At 49.7% G+C, this 22,513-nt stretch overlaps 2 protein-coding genes across 2 annotated transcripts in view; one reads left to right on the top strand and one right to left on the bottom strand.

The window, feature by feature from the left end:
- Positions 1 to 22,513, bottom strand: part of PDAP1 (PDGFA associated protein 1) — a 465,345-nt gene that overhangs the window by 334,073 nt on the left and 108,759 nt on the right. The window lies entirely within an intron of this gene.
- The window catches only part of LOC132588395 (myosin-16), a 67,165-nt gene that overhangs the window by 33,335 nt on the left and 11,317 nt on the right, over positions 1 to 22,513 (top strand). The window contains exons 20-34 of the mRNA XM_060260771.1: positions 39 to 120; positions 1,235 to 1,408; positions 2,123 to 2,350; positions 3,343 to 3,447; positions 6,267 to 6,353; positions 8,799 to 8,944; positions 9,564 to 9,654; positions 10,339 to 10,395; positions 11,102 to 11,188; positions 12,282 to 12,527; positions 13,506 to 13,623; positions 15,806 to 15,933; positions 16,949 to 17,145; positions 19,324 to 19,456; positions 21,361 to 21,577. Coding sequence (XP_060116754.1) covers positions 39 to 120; positions 1,235 to 1,408; positions 2,123 to 2,350; positions 3,343 to 3,447; positions 6,267 to 6,353; positions 8,799 to 8,944; positions 9,564 to 9,654; positions 10,339 to 10,395; positions 11,102 to 11,188; positions 12,282 to 12,527; positions 13,506 to 13,623; positions 15,806 to 15,933; positions 16,949 to 17,145; positions 19,324 to 19,456; positions 21,361 to 21,577 — 2,096 coding nt within the window. The remainder of the gene's footprint in view (positions 1 to 38; positions 121 to 1,234; positions 1,409 to 2,122; positions 2,351 to 3,342; positions 3,448 to 6,266; positions 6,354 to 8,798; positions 8,945 to 9,563; positions 9,655 to 10,338; positions 10,396 to 11,101; positions 11,189 to 12,281; positions 12,528 to 13,505; positions 13,624 to 15,805; positions 15,934 to 16,948; positions 17,146 to 19,323; positions 19,457 to 21,360; positions 21,578 to 22,513) is intronic.

Here is a 22,513-nt window from a genome sequence, read left to right as displayed (position 1 = left end):
TTGTTCCGTAAGACTCAAACATCTTTTTTTCCTTCCAGGTTGGGCTTGATAGCAATCCAGAGGAACGTCCGCAAGTTCTTGCAGCTGCGGTACTGGGGATGGTGGAAACTGTACAACAAGGTGAGAAGGGAGGAGTCGGTGGAGCACGGCAGCCAAACTCTGCACCTTTGGAGGAAACAAAAGAGACAAAGGGAAAGCCGTTTTTTTGCTATCAGCGGTGGGGTGGGATCATTGGCTTTTACAGATAAGAAGCTCTTGACTGTTTTGCTCTGTAATAAGTAATTCCCCCGCTGTGAGATTCGGTTAATAATTAATGCGGGGAAAATGAAACTGTGATTTCCTATGGGATCAAAGACTTAGGTATGACTAGAATGGAAATACAAAGCCAGAGTGCCATTAAACGAGATGTTCACACCTATTTGCCTGGACCCTTTTGGAGATGCCAGGGATTGAACCTGGGACCTTCTGCTTCCCAAGCAGATGCCGTACCGCTAAGCCACAGCCCCTCCCTGTAAGGCACTTCCGCTGGTTAGCGGGCAGCACTGTGTCCATCCGTTTCCGAAAGACAGGTCTGGGTCTGTTCCAAGGTTGTCAACTCACAGATCTTAGTCCTTTAGATCAGGGGTGTCGAACGCATTTGTTATGAGGGCCAGATCTGTCAGAAATGAGACCTTGTTGGGCCGGACCATGTCGGGCCAGGCTGTGTGTGTACCTATTTAAGATTAGGTAGCAGAAATCTAAATTTTATAAAGGGACACACACATAATTAATGTTTGGTGGATGCCTTACTTACGGGCAGGGTGGAATTCTAGCAGGGGCTCCTTTGCATATTAGGCCACACCCCGCTGATGTAGCCAATCCTCCAAGAGCTTACAAAAAAGAGTCTTGCAAGCTGTTGAAGGATTGGCTACATCAGGGGGGTGTGGCCTAATATGCAAAGATGCTCCTACTAGAATTTCACCCCTGCTTCTGGTGCACAGGTGGTCATCTCAGGAGGGTGCCCTGTAGGTTCTAGGGCGGGAACGCAGGGTGTAGATGGTCCCTCAGGTACTTTTGGTGCCATATGTGGCTGTAGGAGCCTCCGATGGCCGCCTCCTTCGGAAGCTCCACCAGCAAAAGCCCGCACCTTCCCCTGTGGGCAGAAAACACTTCAGGAACCGCTTGGTAGTGTTTCTGGCAGACCGCAAAGGGTCCCTCCCACTCACCTCAGCATCTCTTTCTCCCCCGCCCGTAGGTGAAGCCTCTGTTGAACGTGGCCCGTCAAGAGGAGGAGATGAAGGCGAAGGAGGAGGAGCTGAGGAGCGCCATGTCCAAGACGCAGGAGCTGGTGGACCGGGTCAAAGAGCTGGAGGAAAAGAATGCCACCCTCAGCCAAGAAAAGAACGACCTGAACATCCAGTTGCAGGCGGTGAGTTGCCGAGCTGGGTTCTAGCACCCCGTTGCTTGTTGCATCTGACATTTCTCCCACGGGTGCATAAATTTCATGCTCTGGGCATGCCAGGAAACGGTCATGGGCCAAATCTGATGTTGTTTTTCTTTATCTTGTTCCTTCCTGTCTTGGTCTTACCCAGGGGTGGCCAAACTTGCTTAACATAAGAGCCACGTAGAATAAACGTCAGATGTTGGACTAAAGGAAGGAAGGGGGAGTGAGGAGGGAGGGGGAGATAGAAAGAAAGCACCTTTAAATGAATTACCTAAGCTGCTGGCTGGCTTGGCTTGGAGAAGTGATTTAAAAAGACAAATGCCTTTTCCAAGCCGAATTTCTTGCTCTGGGCATGCCAGGAAACTGTCATGGGCCAAATCTGACCCTATTTTTTCTTTGTCCTGTTCCTTCCTGTCCTTCCTTCCAGCGGTGCCCAGGCTTGCTTAACATAAGAGTCACATAGAATAAACGTCAGATGGAGGGAGGGAAGGAGGAAAGGTGGAAAGAAAGCATCTTTAAATTAATTCTCCAAGCTGTCGGCTGGCTTGGCTTGGAGAAGTGATTTAAAGAGACAAATGCCTTTTCCAAGTCAGCTGATGGGTCGGTGGGGGCTTCGAGAGCCACGCAATAGATGTTGAGAGGCACAGCTTCTGGGGAAAGAAGCTCACCCTTGACTCTCTGCCCCCCCTCCCTCTCCAGGAACAAGAGAACCTTATGGATGCCGAGGAGCGCCTGACCCAGATGATGAAGGCCAAGCTCGACATGGAGAGCCAGATCTCGGACATGAAGGAACGCCTGGAGGAGGAAGAGAGCTCCGCCTCGACGCTGAGCGCCAACAAGCGCAAGCTGGAGGGGGAGCTGAACGATCTCAAGCGGGACCTCGAGGGTCTGGAGACCACCCTGGCCAAGACGGAGAAGGAGAAACAGGTGCAGTCCGGTCTCCTTTTCGGCCCTCCTTTCCGTTGGTGCGGTTGAAAACAAAGAGAAGTCACAGCCAAATATAGGAAGCTGGGACTGAAAACACAAAACCGATGAAGTCTTACGAAAAATAAAGTGTTAGTTTAACAAGAGTTTAATAACGACGGGAGACTTTATTTTTCATAAGGAGTGATTGGTTTTGTGTCTCCCGTCGCAGGTTTCTCGTCAGTTTTACTTCCAAGTTTCCCACCAGGGCAATTCTGGGGAAATGTAAGTCAGGAAAATGGAGGTCAGGCAGCAGGTTTTCTCTAGGCCGGTTTGGCCAGGGATCCTGAAGCTTTTTGCTGTCTTCTGGGCATGGAGTCTGCAGGGCTCACTGGCAATGTTCCCTCTAAGTTGCAGAGTCTTGTGAGGAAAAATTCTACTTTGTGAGCGACTGGCATGAAAGTGGGGAGCCACTTCATAAATGATTGTGCTCTGGGATCCTCCTTCCTGAACTAAGACAAAAAGGTGTGAGCTGGAGGCTAAAAATCTGTGAGCTAGCTCACCCTAACTCAGCTTAGAGGGAACGCTGGTCACTGGGTGTGTGGAGGGGGAGGTGTTTGTGAAGTTCCCGAGTTGTGCAGGGGGTTGGATGAGATGACCCTGGAGGTACCTTCCAACTCTCTAATTCTGTTCTATGATTCTAAATCGCAGTTCCTCCATGCCTTGTTTGCATGGGCTAGCGTGAGGAGGCCGAAGCTGCTTCTCACCGTGCACCAGAGTCACGATCAGAATTGGCACATGCACACCAGGGAGGCATGGAATCCCCCTCCCTGCCCATTTGAGGCAAAGCCCTTGTAGCGACCCGGAGGACTTCGTTTCATGTGAATCGGCCCTCGAGACGCTGCGTAATGCCGCAGACCGGTTTCAGCGTTCGACATTGTGGGAAAACGGCTTGGGTTAACTTGTCCGGGATGGCCTGGTTTTGACTACGTGAAGCCCTCTTCTTCTTTTTCCAGGCACTGGATCACAGAGTGCGGGCCCTGACGACCGACCTTTCGGCCCGGGATGACAGCCTCGCCAAGCTCCAGAAGGAGAAGCGGGCTCTGGAGGAGCTTCACCAGGTAGGAGCAGGGCCATGGCTCGGTGGTAGAGTGCCTGCTAGGCATGCAGAAGGTCCCAGGTTCAATCCCCGGCATCTCCAGTTGAAAGGACCAAGCAGGAGGTGAAGGGAAAGACCTCTGCCTGAGACCCTGGAGAGCCATGAAGTGGGGCCATGGCTCAGTGGTAGAGCGTCCGCTTGGCATGCAGAAGGTCCCAAGTTCAATCCCCGGCATCTCCAGTTGAAAGGACCAAGCAGGAGGTGAAGGGAAAGACCTCTGCCTGAGACCCTGGAGAGCCATGAAGTGGGGCCATGGCTCAGTGATAGAGCCTCCGCTTGGCACGCAGAAGGTCCCAGCTTCAATCCCCGGCATCTCCAGTTGAAAGGACCAAGCAGGAGGTGAAGGGAAAGACCTCTGCCTGAGACCCTGGAGAGCCATGAAGTGGGGCCATGGCTCAGTGATAGAGCCTCCGCTTGGCACGCAGAAGGTCCCAGCTTCAATCCCCGGCATCTCCAGTTGAAAGGACCAGGCAGGAGGTGATGGGAAAGACCTCTGCCTGAGACCCTGGAGAGCCATGAAGTGGGGCCGTGGCTTGGCGGTAGAGCCTCTGCTTGGCACACAGAAGGTCCCAGGTTCAATCCTCGGTGTCTCCAGTTGAAAGAATCAGATAGCAGGTGATGGGAAAGACCTCCGCCTGAGACCCTGGAGAGCTGCTGCCAGTCTTGAGTACTATACAGAAGCAGAAAGCTCACGGCACAATACTGCAAACGGTATAAATTGTATTGAAGAATGTACGATCAAACACTTATGAAAAAGTTCTTGTCACACAATCATTCTGTACTGTACTCAGACAGTTGATTTCAATGCCGACTCGAAACTGATTTAAAAAGAACTTGGTCCAGAAGTCCCAACGGAAAAGAAGCAGACTGGCAATCAAAGCCGTTTCTCAAAGCTTCGTCAGGCATTTGTTTGCAGTCGGGACCAGCGATGCAATCACCGACTCACTCCGAGGCAGGCAGAAAATGCTGGCGTCTTTTTGAATCCTCGTGAGCAACAGAAGACAGAGCCTGGCTCTTGGTTACTTTTAACAGCTCCTATGTGGACTTTGATTGAGGTCCGTCGGTTTCGAGTCAGCGTTGAAATCAACTGTCTGCGTACAGTATGGAAGGATTGTGTGACGAGAACTTTTTCACAAGTGTTTTATTGTACTTTCCCCAATACAATTTACACCATCTGCGGTATTGCGCCGCGAGCTTTTTGCTTCCGTCTGCATCGTGTCCCATGGCACGGCTTGCTCCTGCGATTTGTTGCCAGTCTGAGTAGACAAGACTGATCTCGATAGATGAAGGGGCCTGACTCAGCAGGCAGCTTCATGTGCATTTGTGTGGTCCATCCATCGGTGGTCGTGCACTGCAAGGTCCAAGGTTCAGTACCTGGGATCTCTCGATTAAAAGGACAGACGGCAGGTGATGGGAAAGACCTCAGCCCGAAACCCTGGAGAGCTGCTGCCAGGAGAGAATACTCACCTGGATGGACCAAGAATCTGATTCAACAGAAGGCAGTTTCATTTGTTTTTTTCATTCAGGGCAAGAAAGAGCAGCTCGGGTTTTTTCGTTTGGTCTCTGTGCTGCAAGCTGCTAGAAGCAATGTTAGGCCAGATTCCACCCATAACAATTTTTTGTGAGCTGGCAGAGACTGACCAAGAGAGAGATCTTGGGGCCGTGGCGGATAACTCACTGAAAATGTCGAGACAGTGTGCGATTGCAATCAAAAAGGCCAACGCCATGCTGGGTATTATTAGGAAGGGAATTGAAAACAAATCAGCCAGTATCATAATGCCCCTGTATAAATCGATGGTGTGGTCTCATTTGGAGTACTGTGTGCAATTCTGGTCACCGCATCTCAAAAAGGATATTATAGCATTGGAAAAAGTGCAGAAAAGGGCAACTAGAATGATTAAAGGGTTTCAGGATGATACCATTGTGCACTTTATTTCTATTTGTTTGATCTAGTGGTTAAGCGTGCAGACTCTTATCTGGGAGAACCAGGTTTGATTCCCCCACTCCTCCACTTGCAGTTGCTGGAATGGCCTTGCGTCAGCCGTAGCTCTCGCAAGAGTTGTCATTGAAAGGGCAGCTTCTGGGAGAGCTCTCTCAGCCCCACCCACCTCACAGGGTGTCTGTTGTGGGGGAGGAAGGAAAAGGAGATTGTGAGTCGCTCTGAGACTCTGAAATTCGGAGTGGAGGGCAGGATATAAATCCAATGTTGTTGTCTTTTTCTTCTTATCATTATTATTACTACATTGAAGAAGAAGATGATGATGATATTGGATTAATATATAATATATAAATGTAATATATAATGAAATAATTATACAACTCACAGCTCAGTTGCTAACAGACCACAGACTGGTACCAGTCCACAAACTGGGGGTTGGGGACCCCTGCCATAGCAGGTTCGATTCATCTTGGAACACCCTCTATTACAGGGGTGGCCAACGGTAGCTCTCCAGATGTTTTTTGCCTACAACTCCCATCGGCCCCAACCATTGGCCATGTTGGCTGGGGCTGATGGGAGTTGTAGGCAAAAAACATCTGGAGAGCTACCGTTGGCCACCCCGCTCTATTAAACCAAATTTTAAAGTAGGAAGTTCTATAACTTATAAGCTGCTTTAACCCCAGGAAAGATTTCAGAGAGGAAATCGAACTTCAGGAGAGCTGATGTCCATTTCCTTCTCACCACTTGTGAAAGATTGTGTGGGGGGGGAGGGATTAATTAGATCCTTCGGTTTCCTCTGGCTGCAATGAGCTTCCCTTCTTACCCGTGCCTCTCTTTTCCAGAAAACTCTTGATGACCTTCAGGCCGAGGAGGACAAAGTGAACCACCTCACCAAAACCAACAGCAAACTGAGCACTCAGATTCACGAGGTCAGCATCGACCGGTCCGCCACGGTTGGCTGTGGATTTTAGAGGCGCAAGGGTTTATTAACGAGCAGGGTCTGGGTTCCCCTGACATGCAGCCCACTCCAGGACCGGTTCCAGGTTTCAGGGGGCCTTGGGGAGAGAGTGCTCGGGGGTCCCTTCCTTCCCCTCTTCTGCTTCCCCCTGTCCCCTGTCCTCCCTGCCCCTCAGCTTGCATTCTCCTCCTCCTGCTACCGAGTCATCTGCCCATCCCTCATCCGCTCACTCATTTCCCTCTTGCTTGCTGTAAGGTTTTGCTCAGGTGTCACTCAGGTAGACATCTCACGCATTGGCAGAAAAAGTTTATCCGGAGTGAATCAACAAAGTGAAGTTCTTAGTGCAGGCTTGCACACGTCGACGAGACCAAAGTCTTGCCAGAACAACAAGAAAACGAAACTTAACCATTTGCATAGATACGAATTAACGGTCACATCATTTCCCGCTTGATCTGTTCTTGCTGGAACCATTGGAATTTAGTTCTCAGGCTCCAAAGTTTCCCTTCAGCCGAGGTCGCAGATGCAGCTTGAGCTCAGCTTGCCTCCGTCTCCTTGGAGACAAGATCAGAAGTCCGGCGGTCACTTTTGCTTTTGAGCAGGCTTGTGCATCATAGTCCTGATCCAAGTGGGCAGCCGTGTTGGTCTGAAGCAGTAGAACAAAGTAGGAGTCAAGTTTCACCTTTAAGACCAACAAAGTTTTATTCAGAACGTAAGCTTTCGGGTGCTCCAAGCACTCTTCATCAGATGAGGAATCAGGTACAGTGAGCGGAGCTACATATAGCTGGTAGGCAGTTGTTTAGAATACAAAATGGTACAAATTTAAGATCCAATGACAGAATAGTCAAATTAACAAACTGAGCAAATCTTTGATCTGGGTGGCATGAGTATGAGAAAGCAATAAACAGCAATATGTCAAAATGTGAGAATGACACCCAGATCAAAGGTTTGCTCAATTTGTTAATTTGACTATTCTGTCATTGGATCTTAAATTTGTACCATTTTGCATTCTGAACAACTGCCTGCCAGCTATATGTAGTTCTGCCCACCGTACCTGATTCTTCGTCGGATGAAGTGTGCTTGGAGCACGTGAAAGCTTACATTCTGAACTTTGTTGGTCTTAAAGGTGAACTTGACTCCTACTTTGTTCTGCATCATTTGTGTGCGGACTCTTATCTGGGAGAACCAGGTTTGATTCCCCACTCCTCCACTTGCACCTGCTAGCATGGCCTTGGGTCAGCCATAGCTCTGGCAGAGGTTGTCCTCGAAAGGGCAGCTGCTGTGAGAGCCCTCTCAGCCCCACCCACCTCACAGGGTGTCTGTTGGGGGGGAGGAAGGGAAAGGAGATTGTGAGCCGCTCTGAGACTCTTCGGAGTGGAGGGCGGGATATAAATCCAATATCTTCATCTACCTCACAGGGTGTCTGTTGTGGGGGAGGAAGGTAAAGGAGATTGTGAGCTGCTCTGAGACTCTTCGGAGTGGAGGGCGGGATATAAATCCAATATCTTCATCTACCTCACAGGGTGTCTGTTGTGGGGGAGGAAGGGAAACGAGATTGTGAGCCGCTCTGAGACTCTTCGGAGTGGAGGGCGGGATATAAATCCAATATCTTCATCTACCTCACAGGGTGTCTGTTGGGGGGGAGGAAGGGAAAGGAGATTGTGAGTCGCTCTGAGACTCTTCGGAGTGGAGGGCGGGATATAAATCCAATATCTTCATCTACCTCACAGGGTGTCTGTTGGGGGGGAGGAAGGGAAACGAGATTGTGAGCCGCTCTGAGACTCTTCGGAGTGGAGGGCGGGATATAAATCCAATATCTTCATCTACCTCACAGGGTGTCTGTTGTGGGGGAGGAAGGGAAAGGAGATTGTGAGCCGCTCTGAGACTCTTCGGAGTGGAGGGCGGGATATAAATCCAATATCTTCATCTACCTCACAGGGTGCCTGTTGTGGGGGAGGAAGGGAAAGGAGATTGTGAGCCGCTCTGAGACTCTTTGGAGTGGAGGGCGGGATATAAATCCAATATCTTCATCTACCTCACAGGTTGTCTGTTGTGGGGGAGGAAGGGAAAGGAGATTGTGAGTCGCTCTGAGACTCTTCGGAGTGGAGGGCGGGATATAAATCCAATATCTTCTTCTTCATCATAGTCCATTAATGTTAACACAAACATTCAAGAATATAAAACAAGCTGTAAAAACATCTGGCAGTTAGTGCCAAGTGCAATTAAACTAATAGCTAAACACACGAATACGTGGTGGAGGTTATGTGGTTACATATATAAGGAAGTGGAACATAGTAAGTAAGGACAATAATACAAGAATAACTCAGAGAACAACTTGACGCATCTCACATCTGCCCCAGGGTACCACATGGTCAAGACTGGGTTCCTGATCCTTGTTTCTCTCGGTTTTTCTGAACAGCTGGAGGACAACTGGGAGCAAGAGAAGAAGATCCGCGCCGAGGTGGAGAAGGCCCGCCGGAAGGCAGAGGGCGACCTGAAGATGACCATTGAGAACCTCAACGAGATGGAAAGAGCAAAGCTGGACCTGGAAGAGGTGGTGAAAAAGTAAGGCTGCTCCGAAACCCCCGCTGTTGTGAAGGAAAGTGGTCAGGAACGCAAGTGAGAAAGCTCAGATGGGGACCGTGTGTGTGCATTGAGTGTTGTCAAGTTGCTTCTCGCTTAATGGTGAGCCTCTGAATTAATGACCTCCAGGAACATCAGGTCATTCTTGTACTTGTACATGGCCTTGGGTCAGCCATAGTTATCGCAGGAGTTGTCCTTGAAAGGGCAGCTTATGTGTGAGCTCTCTCAGCCCCACCCACCTCACAGGGGTGTCTGTTGTGTGGGAAGGAGATAGAGGAGATTGTGACCACTCTGAGATTCAGGGTATAGAGTGGGATATAAATGCAATATCTTCTTGTGCCAAGGGTTGATTCCATGGGCAGTTTTGTTGATCCTTCACCCCACGCATAACTGTGACTGTTTTTATGATCTCTGAATATACGGATTAGGATGATGAATTCTGGAAAAAACCCTGATTCAGCGTCCCCTGAAAAAGAGGCCTCTTTGGTTCAGTTACAGTTTGTGGTGTTCAGATTTTCTTACAGCAACGTTCCAAGTTGTGTCGGCTCGCTGTCTGTACGGCAGGATCGCCCGGATAAATGTGGGATGTCTTTTCTTGCAGGAGAGACTTGGAGATTAACTCCATCAACTCCAAAGTAGAGGACGAGCAGTCTCTGAACTCCACACTGCAGAGGAAACTGAAGGAGCATCAGGTAGGAAGGAAAAGAAAATGGGTGTAGATGCCATTCTGAGCCCCCATGGGGGAATAGGTGGAATATAAATAAACTAATAATAATAATACCCTGGATTGCACTTGCTTGAGCTAGTTTGGTATCGTGGTGAAGTGTGCAGACTCTTATCTGGGAGAACCAGCTTTGATTCCCCACTCCTCCACTTGCAGCTGCTGATGCGACCTTGGGTCAGCCGCACGTTCTCTCCGAGCGGTTCTGCTCAAAAGCGACAGAACAAAATTGGAGTCCAGTAGCTACTGGACTCCAGCTTTGCTCTGTTGCTTTAGAATGACACAGCTGCCCGCCTGGATCTGCTCAAGAGCAGTTCTGGGACAGCTACCTCAGCCCCACTGACCTCACAAGGTGTCTGTTGTGGGGAGGGGAAGGGAAGGGGAGATTTGTAAGCTGCTCTGAGACTCCTTCGGGTAGCAAAGGGCGGGGTATAAATCCAATCTCTTCTTCTTAATCGTTGAACCACAGGTAACAATAATACAAGGCCAGCCTGCCTCTTGGCGGGGGGGGGGAGGTTCTGGCGTTCCCTTCGTAATTGCTGGGTATAGTGGAGCTGGATCTTTCCCTTGACTTGTCAGCTAACTACAAGCTATTGCACGCCTAAGTATTGTCAAGCATTGCGTCAGTTCTCTCCGTCTTGTGTATTTCTGGCAGGCCCGGATTGAAGAGCTGGAGGAGGAACTAGAAGCCGAACGGTCTATACGAGCAAAGGTAAGCAGGCGTCCCTGTCAAGGTAGCTAGGATTTCCTCCCGGGTTTTGCAGAGCAGGCAATGGCAGAAGAGGGAAGGGATCCATTTGGTTGGTTTTCTTTTCTTTTTTTTAAGCCGCACATTGGTCAGTTCTAGAAAAGGCTATTTGTATCTTGTGCAGGGGTGGGATTCTAGCAGGAGCTCCTTTGCGTATTAGGCCACACACCCCTGATTTAGCCAATCCTCCGAGAGTTTACAAGGCTCTTTTTTTGTAAGCTCTTGGAGGATTGGCTACATCTGGGGATGCAGCCTAATATGCAAAGGAGCTCCTGCTAGAATCCCACCCCGATCTTTTTGCTATGTGAAACTTAACTTATTCGACAAGCTATCATATGTGGCTAATAAGGAAAGACAGTCTTAGTTTGGGGTCCACCAAGGGTAACGTTTTGATTTTGAACATAAGACTACACCATGGCATGGAATATCTTCCCAGATCTTATCCCGTAACAATCTTCGTTCTCCACGAAGCTTAAGATAGGAGTTGCCCATTTGGTTTTCCAGCTGACCCAAACCTTAAAGGGCCTGTCCTAGGATTGCCAGTTTTGAGTCAATGAATTCCTGGAAATGTATTTCTGCATTTCTGATGCTGTTTTAAGAAGATGCCATTGGGGGGAAATTAAGCCAGGACGAAGCATGCTTAGGTTTGGCTTTTCCTGGCTTTCCACAGGTTGAGAAACAGCGCAGCGATCTCTCCCGGGAACTGGAAGAACTCAGCGACCGCCTAGAAGAGGCTGGAGGGGCGACGACCTCTCAGGTGAGCAGTTATCCAAGGAAGGGAAAGGCTGAACAGCTTTTGTCAGATTGCTTGCCGATGCGTACGTACCTGCCGGGAGGGAATGAGCTGCCAAAATGAGATACAATTGACAACCATTTGGTTGCACAATATTAAATGTGCAAGATTCAATCAAAAACTGTTTTGGCTTATTACAGCAGCAGTTTTTTCCTGGTGCATATGTATCTTTCTATTATCAACCAGTGAAGAAAACCCATAAGGCCGAAATGCATTTGGATAGCCAGTTTGGTGTGGAGAGCCAGTTTGGTGTAGTGGTTAAGGGCGCGGACTCTTATCTGGGAGACCCGAGTTTGATTCCCCCACTCTTCCACTTGCAGCTGCTGGAATGGCCTTGGGTCAGCCATAGCTATCGCAGGAGTTGTCCTTGAAAGGGCAGTTTCTGTCAGAGCTCTCTCAGCCCCACCCACCTCACAGGGTGTCCGTTGTGGGGGGAGAAGATATAGGAGATTGCAAACCGCTTTGAGTCTCTGATTCAGAGAAAAGGGTGGGGTATAAAGCTGCAGTCGTCGTCTTCTTGTTGCAGCCAAGGCCTTGGTGGCAGCACCAACATTACGAAACAACCTCCCAAATAACATCAGTTCCGTAAGGCCTGTAAAACAACATTATTCCAACATGCTTTTAAGAACTAAGGGGAAAGTGCTGTCAACCACCTAGAAGCCGGGTATATTTATTTTACTATCATTGCACTTTGTGAGACATTGAGCTAGGCCCATCAGCAAAGCTGGAAACGATGAGAAACCATGAAGAACTATGGGATGCCATCCATCTGTCTATTTACTTATTTTATCCATTACATATCAGCAGATATAGCACCAAAGAAATCAATTTTATGCATTTGGTTTTAATAATTGCTTAATGTCTTTATTATTTTTTTTTATATTAATACCGTACAATAGATTATTGTATTTTATCCTGTTACTCTGCTGCTAGCCGCCCTGAGCCTGTTCGCAGGGAGGGCGGGATACAAATGGAAACCAATCGTTCAGTCACGAGTTTAATCAGGTGCTTGCGCGTTCAAACCAAGTAATTCGCCTCCCGACCTTTCCCTTCCCAGATCGAGCAGAACCGCAAGCGGGAAGCCGAGCTGCTGAAGCTGCGCCGCGAGCTGGAGGAGGCCGCCTTGCAGAGCGAGGCCACGGCTTCCACCCTGCGCAAGAAGCACACGGACACCATGGCAGAGATGACGGAGCACCTGGAGAGCCTGCAGCGGGTGAAGTCCAAGCTGGAGAAGGACAAGCAGGTCATGAAGGCCGAGATCGAGGACCTCAGCGCCAGCATGGAGACGGTCCAGAAATCCAAGGTGCGACGAGGGGAAAGGAACATAAGTTCTTCTAAGTCGGGGGTGGCCAAACTTGCTTACCATAAGAGCCACGTAGCATGATCATCAAATGTTTGAGAGCCACAAGACAGGAAGGAAGGAAATAAATAGATGGGAAGGGAGAGGTGGAAAGAAAATTACTTTAAATGCTTTCCCCAAGCTGCCGGCTGGCTTGGCTTGGAGAAGTGATTTAAAGAGAAAAATGCCTTCTGCAAGCCAGATGACAGGGCATTGGGGGCTTCAAGAGTCACACAATATACATAAAAGAGCCACATGTGGCTCCTGAGCCACAGTTTGGCCACCCCTGTTCTAAGTCAACAGGATATCAAACATATATATATAGTGAGGGATAAAGAATCTTTTTTGGTGAGGGATAAAGGTCAGCTACTGACATGGGAATGAACTATTGAGGTCATATAAAGTTGTAGCAGAACCACAGATGAGCTGCTTGTTGCCTTTGGCGCATTTTCCTGCTGATCGAGTGATTTTATCTGCTTGCGAGAAGGTCCCGTGCCTATATACCACAGAGATAAGAAGAAAGACTAACTAAAGTGACCCAAAGTATAAACCCTGTGCGTCACTGCCCATCCACTTCTACCCAGAACAGGAGATCAATTACTCCAGGGCCCAAATCATTTTTCTTAATATAATTTTCATTTTTTTAAAACTAACAAAACAACCACAAGATCTACGACGTTATTGCATTTTCACCTGAGCAATGGTCTTCGATGAACAAAAACATAAGCATAAGTAAGAGAACAGACCAGTCTTGAGGGGAAAGAAGAATCGGTTCTTCTAAGTCAACAGGACAAAAAAAAATGAATTTCAGGGCTGGTCAGGTTCTCAGCTTCCATGCTAGTTTGTACTGTTCCCCATCCCCTACTTTAGCGAGCCCTTTGGCAGTGCGTCCAAAGATAAGGTCAGCCTGCATACAACAACCTCTGCTCCCTCCACCCCCAGATGAATGCCGAGGCTCACGTCCGCAAACTGGAAGACAACCTGGCCGAAGCCAACGCCAGGCTGTCCGAGATGGAGAAGAACCAAGCCGAAATCAACGCCGTTCGGACCCGGCTCCAAGGTAGGGTGCCTTTCCGTCTTTCTTCGCTCCAAAGCCGCTCTCCCCTGGTGGGACTCTTTTCCCAAGGACGTCTTTGCCTTGGAAACTCGGCACATCTGGCACGGAATCCTTGAGCGTTGCGGAGGATTTCTGGAGCACCTTCTGAATTCAGTTCTTAAGAAGCATTCCCTGCTCCTGCTGAACCTCGGCATCACTAAGGTGCTGGTGGATTAAGGCAAGCTTGTGTGCCGTGACTGGCATTTGCACTTAAGGAACCCTCCCTTGAGAACATGGGTCTTTTTGGTTCCCTTTTCCCCTAAGTCTTTCATCAGCCAGACATAGATTCAGGTGGGTAGCTGTGTTAGTCTGAAGCAACAGAACAAAGTTGGGAGTCCAGTGACATGTTTAAGGCCAACAAAGTTTAATTTTGGGTGTGAGCTTTTGTGCGCATGCTAGTTTGGTGTAGTGGTTAAGTGTGCGGACTCTTATCTGGGAGAACCGGGTTTGATTCCCCACTCCTCCCTTTGCACCTGCTGGAATGGCCTTGGGACAGCCAGAGCTCTCTTATGTGGGAGAACCGGGTTTGATTCCCCACTCCTCCACTTGCACCTGCTGGAATGGCCTTGGGTCAGCCAGAGCTCTCTTATGTGGGAGAACCGGGTTTGATTCCCCACTCCTCCACTTGCACCTGCTGGAATGGCCTTGGGTCAGCCAGAGCTCTCTTATGTGGGAGAACCGGGTTTGATTCCCCACTCCTCCACTTGCACCTGCTGGAATGGCCTTGGGTCAGCCAGAGCTCTGGCAGAGGTTGTCCTTGAAAGGGCAGCTGCTGTGAGAGCCCTCTCCAGCCCCACCCACCTCACAGAGGGTCTGTTGTGGGGGAGGAAGGGAAAGGAGATTGTAGGCCGCTCTGAGCCTCTGTCCTTGAAAGGGCAGCTGCTGGGAGAGCCCTCTCAGCCCCACCCACTTCACAGGGTGTCTGTTGTGGGGGGAGAAGATATAGGAGATTGTAAGGCACTCTGAGTCTCTGAGACAAGGGCGGGGTATAAATCTGCAGTCTTCTTCTTCGGTTCATTTTTGGGGAGGGACGGTGGCTCAGTGGTAGAGCCTCTGCTTGGTAAGCAGAAGGTCCCAGGTTCAGTCCCTGGCATTTCCAACGGAAACGGTCCAGGCAAGTAGGCATGAAAACCCTCAGCTTGAGACCCCGGAGAGCCGCTGCCAGTCTGAGTAGACAAGAGTGACTCTGATGGACTCAGGGTCCGATTCAGTAGAAGGCAGCTTCGTATGTTGACTTCTTTAGATAGATTCAGGTGGGCAGCCGTGTTGGTCTGAAGCAGCAAAACAAAGTTTGAGTCCAGGGGCACCTTGAAGACCGCCCAGGTTGTATTCTGGGTACAAGTTTTCACGTGTAGGCACACTTCTTCAGAAGATTCTGAAGCTTATACCCAGGTTTTGAAAGCTTCTGAAAATTTATACCCAGAATTAAGCTTTGTTTATACCCACTGGACTCAAACAATGCCGAAACTTGCTTAACCTAACAGCAGCCCCATGGTGCAGAGTGGTAAAGCTGCAGTATTGCAGTCCGAGCTCTCTGCTCACGACTTGTTTGATCTCGGCGGAAGCTGGGTTCAGGTAGCTGGCTCAAGGTTGACTCAGCCTTCCATCCTTCTGAGGTGGGTAAAATGAGGACCCAACTTGCTCGGGGGGAAGCGTAGATGACTGGGGAAGGCAATGGCAAACCACCTCATAAAAAGTGTGCCGTGAAAATGTCGTGATGCAACGTCACCCCAGAGTCAGAAACGACTGGTGCTTGCGCAGGGGACTACCTTGACCTTTTTAAGAGCCACATAGAATGAATGTCAGATGTTTGAGAGCCACAAGACAGGAAAGAAGGAAACATTGAAAGAATGGTGGAAAGAAAGCAAATAGATGAGGGGAGGGGGAGGGAGGTGGAAAGAAAGCAACTTTAACTTGAAATGCATTCTCCAAGTTGGCCAGAGGGGGTGGTGGGATCTTTGAGAGCCACACGATATGTGTGAAAGAACCACGTGTGGCTCCCGAGCCGCAGTTAGGTGGCCACCCCTGGTCCAGACTGTAATGACCCAGACCTTTCTGTTCCTCTCAAGAAGGGAGTAAGAAATCCCACCCCCCACAGTAGCCCTTCTTCCTCAGACCTCATTTCTCTCCCTCTCGTGCCCCGCAGCTGAGAACAGCGAGCTGAGCCGGGAGCACGAAGAAACAAACACTCGACTAAACCAGGTCCTCCGGGTCAAGACGTCCCTCGCCTCTCAGGTGGATGACTTCAAGAGGCAACTGGACGAAGAGTCAAAGGTAGCGGGGAATGGTGGCGCTTAGGGGGTACAACAGAGCCTCTTGGTTCTCTTTATTCTGGAATCTTTATTGTCGAGACTGTGTGCGACTGCAAAAAAAAAAAAGACTAATGCCATGCTGGGAATTATTAGGAAGGGAATTGAAAACAAATCAGCCGGTATCATGATGCCCCTGTATAAATCGATGGTGCGGTCTCATTGGAATACTGTGTGCAATTCTGGTCACTGTACCTGAAAAAAGATATTAGAGCATTGGGAAAAGTGCAGAAAAGGGCAACTGGAATGATTAAAGGGTTGGAACACTTTCCCTATGAAGAAAGGTTGAAACGCTTGGGGCTCTTTAGCTTGGAGGAACATCGACTGCGGGGTGACATGATAGAGGTTTACAAGATTATGCATGGGGGTAGAGAAGGTAGAGAAAGAAGGACTTTTCTCCCTTTCTGACAATATGAGAAATCATGGACATTCAATGAGATTGCTGAGCAGTTGGGTTAGAACGGATAAAAGGAAGTCTGTCTTCACCCAAAGGGTGATTAACACTTGGAATTCACTGCCAAGGGAAGTGGTGGCGGCTACAAGCATAGACAGCTTCAAGAGAGGATTGGATCAGTATATGGAGCAGAGGTCCATCAGTGGCTATTAGCCACAAGGTATTGTTGGGATTCTCTGTCTGGGGCAGTGATGCTCTGTATTCTTGGTGCTTGGGGGGGGTGGGCACACTGGGAGGGCTTCTAGTGTCCTGGCCCCACTGATGGACCTCCTAATGGCACCTGGTTTTTTGGCCACTGTGTGACACAGGGTGTTGGACTGGATGGACCATTGGCCTGATCCAACATGACTTCTCTTGTGTTCTTATGATTCCATTTACTACACCGGGTGATTTTTTTTTTTAACTCATAAAACCTCACTGCTGTTAAAGGTTAGCGCCGGGAGCTGCCCAGAGGAGGCGGTATCGGTACAAAGGGGGAGTGCGTTGAGATTTCTAAATGAGCAGGGGAACCCCTTGGCGTTTCTAGGCCCGAAGCGCAGCCGTGGTGAGCCTGGCGAACACCAAGCACGATCTGGACCTGATGAAGGAGCAGCTGGAAGAAGAGCAGGGGGGCAAAGCCGAACTGCAGCGCCTGGTCTCCAAGCTCAACACCGAAGTCACCACCTGGAGAACCAAATACGAAACCGATGCCATTCAGAGGACGGAGGAGCTGGAAGAGACCAAGTGAGAGGGATTTGGGGAGGGTTCTGCTAAGAGGGAGTCCCCTGGCCATGTGGGAATGTGGGAGCATTGATGGGGTGCAGCACTAGAGTCCCCCGGAGGAAAGTGTTACCATGGGTCTGTTCTAAGGGTGCTACTGCCTGTCCCCACAGGAGGAAAACTGCTTCCAGCAGGCTGCTTGGTAGATTTTTTTGGGGGGTGGAGGGGCGGAGTTTCAACAAGGCCCACCTGGTAGGGTTGCCAAGTTCAATTCAAGAAATATCTGGGGACTTTGGGGATGGAACTAGGAGACTTTGGGGGTGGAGTCAGGAGCAAAGGTGTGACAAGCATTATTGAACTCCGAAAGGAGTTCCGGCCATCACATTTAAAGGGACCGCACACCTTTTTAAATGCCTTCCTTCCATAGGGAATAAGGAAGGACAGGGGCACCTTCTTTGGGGGCTCATAGCATTTTACCTCCTGGTCCAATCTTTTTGAAATTTAGGGGGTATTTGGGGACGAGGCACTGGGTGCTATAATGAAAATTTGGTACCTCTACCTCAAAAAACAGGGCCCCCCCCCCCAGAGCCCCAGATACCCATGGATCAATTCTTCATTATTTCCTATGGGAATCAGTTTCCATAGGGAACAATAGAGTTCCCAGCAGACATTTCTCTCCCCTTCCCCTGCTTTCTGATGACCCTGAAGCGGGGGGAGGACCTCCAAATTGGGGGATCCCCTGCCGCCACCTGAGGATTGGCAACCCTAGCGCCTGGTGGGGTTTTAGGCTTTGAGTGGGCCCCTGAAAGTAGAAACCAGATGTCTCCCACTATATAGATCTGTGTGTAAGTGCCTAACTACATGTTACATCATTTCCGGTTCGGCCCTATGTCCGATAGGTCAACAAGCAAAGGAGACCTGGGGTGGTTGTGTGGCTATAAAATGAAAGAAAACCCCCAGGGTAACAAAAGACTTGAATACTTAGCAACACTCTAAAGTATTTGACGCCTGTAAGAAACAACAACATGCAAAGTATCAAAGCCCACTATAACAAGGAAAATTCTGCAAACAACGAAGTAACACAACAAGCCGTGTGACACAGCGCAGGAACTCTCAGTACAAACGCAGGTTGCTCTTAACAGATATCAAGCCAGTCCAAAAGTTGGCTCAGCCAACAATATTCTTCTCTGGCCACTTTAGATCTGACCGCCTTAAAGAAGCGGAGCTGTACCGGTGATCGATAATATCCGGTTTTGGGTAGCCTTAGTCTTCAGCTCGCATCGATCTCGGAGGAAGGTCCCCATGCCTGAAATACATTCCAAGAGGGGGGGGAAATATTCTGACTCTCAGGATGTCTGTTGCCTTCCTTTGGACTGAAATATGATCCTTCCACTCTTAGGCTCAGCGTCCTCCAAAACCCCGCCAGGAGGGGCCTTAGCAGGGATTTGATGCCATAAACGTCAACCTCCAGGGCAGCCATTTTCTCCAGAGGTTGTCTGGACATCAATTATAATTCCAGGAGATCTCCAGGTTCTGTCGGAACTTGAAGAACTTCAAACGAAACCCATTACTTTGTTGCAAAAGTATAGGACGTTTATTGAGAACTGTGTTCAGAGAAGGCACAAGTTGATACTGATAACGGACTCGGTGAGGGATACATTCCTTATGCAGTTGTTACAGAAACAATAAAACCATTTCTCACACTTTGGGAGACAGTTGTCCGTTCTCTGGGTCCCTTATCTCCAAAGGGAGGGCGGAGTCCTGCTGTGAGATTCTAGCAGGGCAGCTTCAAAGGACACCTGCAGATGTTTTCCAGAGGCTATCTGTCACCCTTCAGTGGTTACAGTTCGTTTGAAATGCAAAGTATTTAGTTAGTGGTTCTAGCTACAAGGACACAGAGTTAGCAGATGGTTACAATATGGAGTCAGTTAGGCTAATATTACCAAGCTTGACAGGCATAATAGTTACAAGTTCTGATAGGTTCCACTTGGAGGTTGGCAGCCCTTCCCAATACACTTGAAAACTGTTTCAACATGGAACTGGATGGCCCCAGACACCATCTAACATGTCTCCAGGTCCTGATTTGTGATCTCATGTGCCAGGTCTAGGTCCCAAGCCACCTCCCTGGTGATGTCTGCTGCCCAAGCTGTTAACTGCCCTCGGCTACGGGGCTGACAGTGTTGCCCTGCCTTCTTCTTTCAGGAGGAAGCTGGCTGCCCGTCTCCAGGAGGCTGAGGAGGCAGCGGAGTCTGCGCAAGCTCGGGCTGCCAGCATGGAGAAAACCAAGCAGAGGCTTCAGATGGAAGTGGAAGACCTCACCTTAGATCTGGAGAAGGTGAGGGAGAGGAATCAACCACGGCGTCACTCAGTTATGGAATCTTTTATTGGCTAACCCGAGTGACAGCTCAAACCACTCCCAGCCATCCAGAACATAGGAACATATGAAGCTGCCTTATACTGAAATCGGCCCTGGGTCCATCAAAGTCAGTCTTGTCTACTCAGACTGGCAGCGGCTCTCCAGGGTCTCAAGCTAAGGTTTTTCATGCCTGTTTACCTGGACCCTTTTTAGTTGGAGATGCCGGGGATTGAACCTGGGACCTTCTGCTTACCAAGCAGCTGCTCTTCCGCTGAGCCACTGTCCCTCCCCAACCTAGCTATACAGATCTTGCGGGAATAATAACAATGATTATTATCATATGGCAGTGGGTGTAGTATAGCCAGGAGATCCTAAGATTGTCCGGCAGCCAGAAGTTCAAGCTCTCTTAGTGTTATGTGCCACTAAGTGGCGAGTAGGGTTGCCAGGTTCCTCCCGGCCATTAACATGGATGGGAGGGGGGCCTAGGGTTGCCAAACTCAATTTGGGAAACTCCTGTGGATCTGGGGGTGGAACGTGGGGAGGAAAGGAACTTCAGAGGGCTGCAATGCCACTGAGTCCACCCTCCAAAGCAGCCATTTTCTCCAGGGGATCTGATCTCTGTAGTCTGGAGATAAGCTGTAATTATGGGAGATCCGCAGGTCCTACCTGGAGCCTGGCATCTCTAGCGGTGAGCTAGACTGGTTTTTCTTTTTTTTAAGGCAAGAGACGTTTCAGAGGTGGTTTGCCATTGCATGTTTCTGCATCATGGTCCAGGTATTTCTTGGGAGGTCGCCCTTCCAGAGAGCCAGTTTGGTGTTGTAGTGGTTAAGTGCACAGACTCTTATCTGGGAGAACTGAGTTTGATTCCCCCACTCCCCCACTTGCACCTGCTGGAATGGCCTTGGGTCAGCCATAGCTCTTGTCCTTGAAAGGGCAGCTTCTGTCAGAGCTCTCTCAGCCCCACCTTCCTCACAGGGTGTCTGTTGTGAGGGGGGAGGTAAAAGAAATGGTGACTGCTCTGAGATTCAGAGTATAGGACGGGATATAAATCCATTATCTTCTTCCAAATACTAATCAAGGCCAACCCTGCTTAGCTTCTAAGTGAGAAACTCTTCTGCTGCAGTATATGACAGCCAGGTGAACTGTGAAGAACTGGCTTTGTGCCGAAGAGAAGGGAAGAAGGAGAAGAAGATATTGGATTTATATCCCACCCTATACTCTGAATCTGAGTCTCAGAGCGGCTCACAATCTCCTTTCCCTTCCTCCCCCACAACAGACACCTTGTGAGGTGGGTGGGTAGTGCCGGAAGCCCCTAGGCTGTCAAAATCTCAGGGGCCACCTTCGCAAAATATCTCAGAGTCAGAGCGCCCGCCCCACTGCCCATGGCCCCCTCTGCAGCCTGCAGGCACCTTCTGAAAAGCCCCTTTGGCTAAGCTGCAGGGGAAAGGTAGAGAGAAGCAAACTTGGTGACGACACTAGCAGCAGCCACACCAGACAAGCTGGGCAAAGAGCGGCTCAGTTGCTCGCTGTGCATGCAGGCTCCAAGCGGGGAAAACTGGGGGGCGGGATGCCAGCTCAGGGCCCCTCAAGGCATGGGGGCCCATAGGCCAGTGACTACTTGGCCTAATTGTTAATCCAACCCTGTGGATGGGGCTGAGAGAGCCCTGACAGAAGCTGCCCTTTCAAGGACAGCTCTGCGAGAGCTACGGCTGACCCAAGGGCATTCCAGCAGCTGCAAGGGGAGGAGTGGGGAATCAAACCCGGTTCTCCTAGATAAGAGTCCATGCACTTAACCACTACATCAAACTACCCCACTACACTGGGACCCGTTACGGCAGATGGGATTGTACCCGATGCACAACCGCTGGGTTCTCTTTTCCCAGGCCAACGCCGCCTGCGCAGCCCTCGACAAGAAGCAGCGGGCCTTCGACAAGATGCTGTCGGAGTGGCAGCAGAAGTGCGAGGAGGTGCAGGTAGAGCTGGACAACTCCCAGAAGGAGTGCCGCATGTACATGACGGAGAACTTCAAGCTCAAGACGGCCTACGAGGAAGCCCTCGAGCACCTGGAGTCCGTCAAGAAAGAGAACAAGACCCTCCAGGGCAAGTATCCTGGGGAGGCAGGGAGGGGCTGTGGATATTCCAGTAAAGTTCTGCACCGAGAGAATCCTGAATTCTGTGAGCCGAGGACATTTTGAAGGTTCTACACATTCGTGTAATCAGACTTGGTAAAAGAAAAAGAACAAGAGCCCCGTGGTGCAGAGTGGTAAAGCTGCAGTACTGCAGTCCAAACTCTCTGCTCATGACCTGAGTTCGATCCCCGGCAGAAGCTGGGTTTTCAGGTAGCCGCCTCGAGGTTGACTCAGCCTTCCATCCTTCCGAGGTCAGTAAAATGAGGACCCAGCTTGCGGGGGGGGGGGATAAGCTGGGGAAGGCTAGAGGACTGGGGAAGGCAATGGCAAACCACCCCGTAAAAAGTCTGCTGTGAAAATGTTGTGAAAGCAACATCACCCCAGAGTCAGAAACGACTGGTGCTTGCATAGGGCAGGGGTGGCCAACGGTAGCTCTTCAGATGTTTTTTGCCTACCACTCCCATCAGCCCCAGCCAGCATGGCCAATGACTGGGGCTGATGGGAGTTGTAGGCAAAAAAACATCTGGAGAGCTACTGTTGGCCACCCCTGGCATAGGGGACTAACTTTACCTTTTTACCTTTAAAAGGGAACGAGCTATACTGGCCCTGCAGCTCCACCTGCATGCCTGCTAGAAGAAGTGGGAGTCTGTGCAATTTTGCTCATAGATTGATGGCCATGAGGTCTAGAAACCTCTTTTTGATTTTAATTGTAAGATTGGACACTCAGGATGCTCAGTTCTCCATCCAAAACCAACAAGGTGGACCTAAGCAGAGTTACACATCTTTCTAAGTTCTTTGAAACAAACGGGTATAAGTCTGTTTAGGATTTCACTTCCGTTGCTGTGCTTCAGCTGTGTTTCTGTGGAGTCTGCCCATCGCAGGCATGTACACGTCTTCATGATACGTG

This window comes from Heteronotia binoei, chromosome 20 (assembly GCF_032191835.1).
Source record: "Heteronotia binoei isolate CCM8104 ecotype False Entrance Well chromosome 20, APGP_CSIRO_Hbin_v1, whole genome shotgun sequence".
NCBI lineage: Eukaryota > Metazoa > Chordata > Lepidosauria > Squamata > Gekkonidae > Heteronotia > Heteronotia binoei.
Note: the sequence above shows the minus strand (reverse complement) of the source record. Positions and strands in the feature narration are given on the sequence as shown.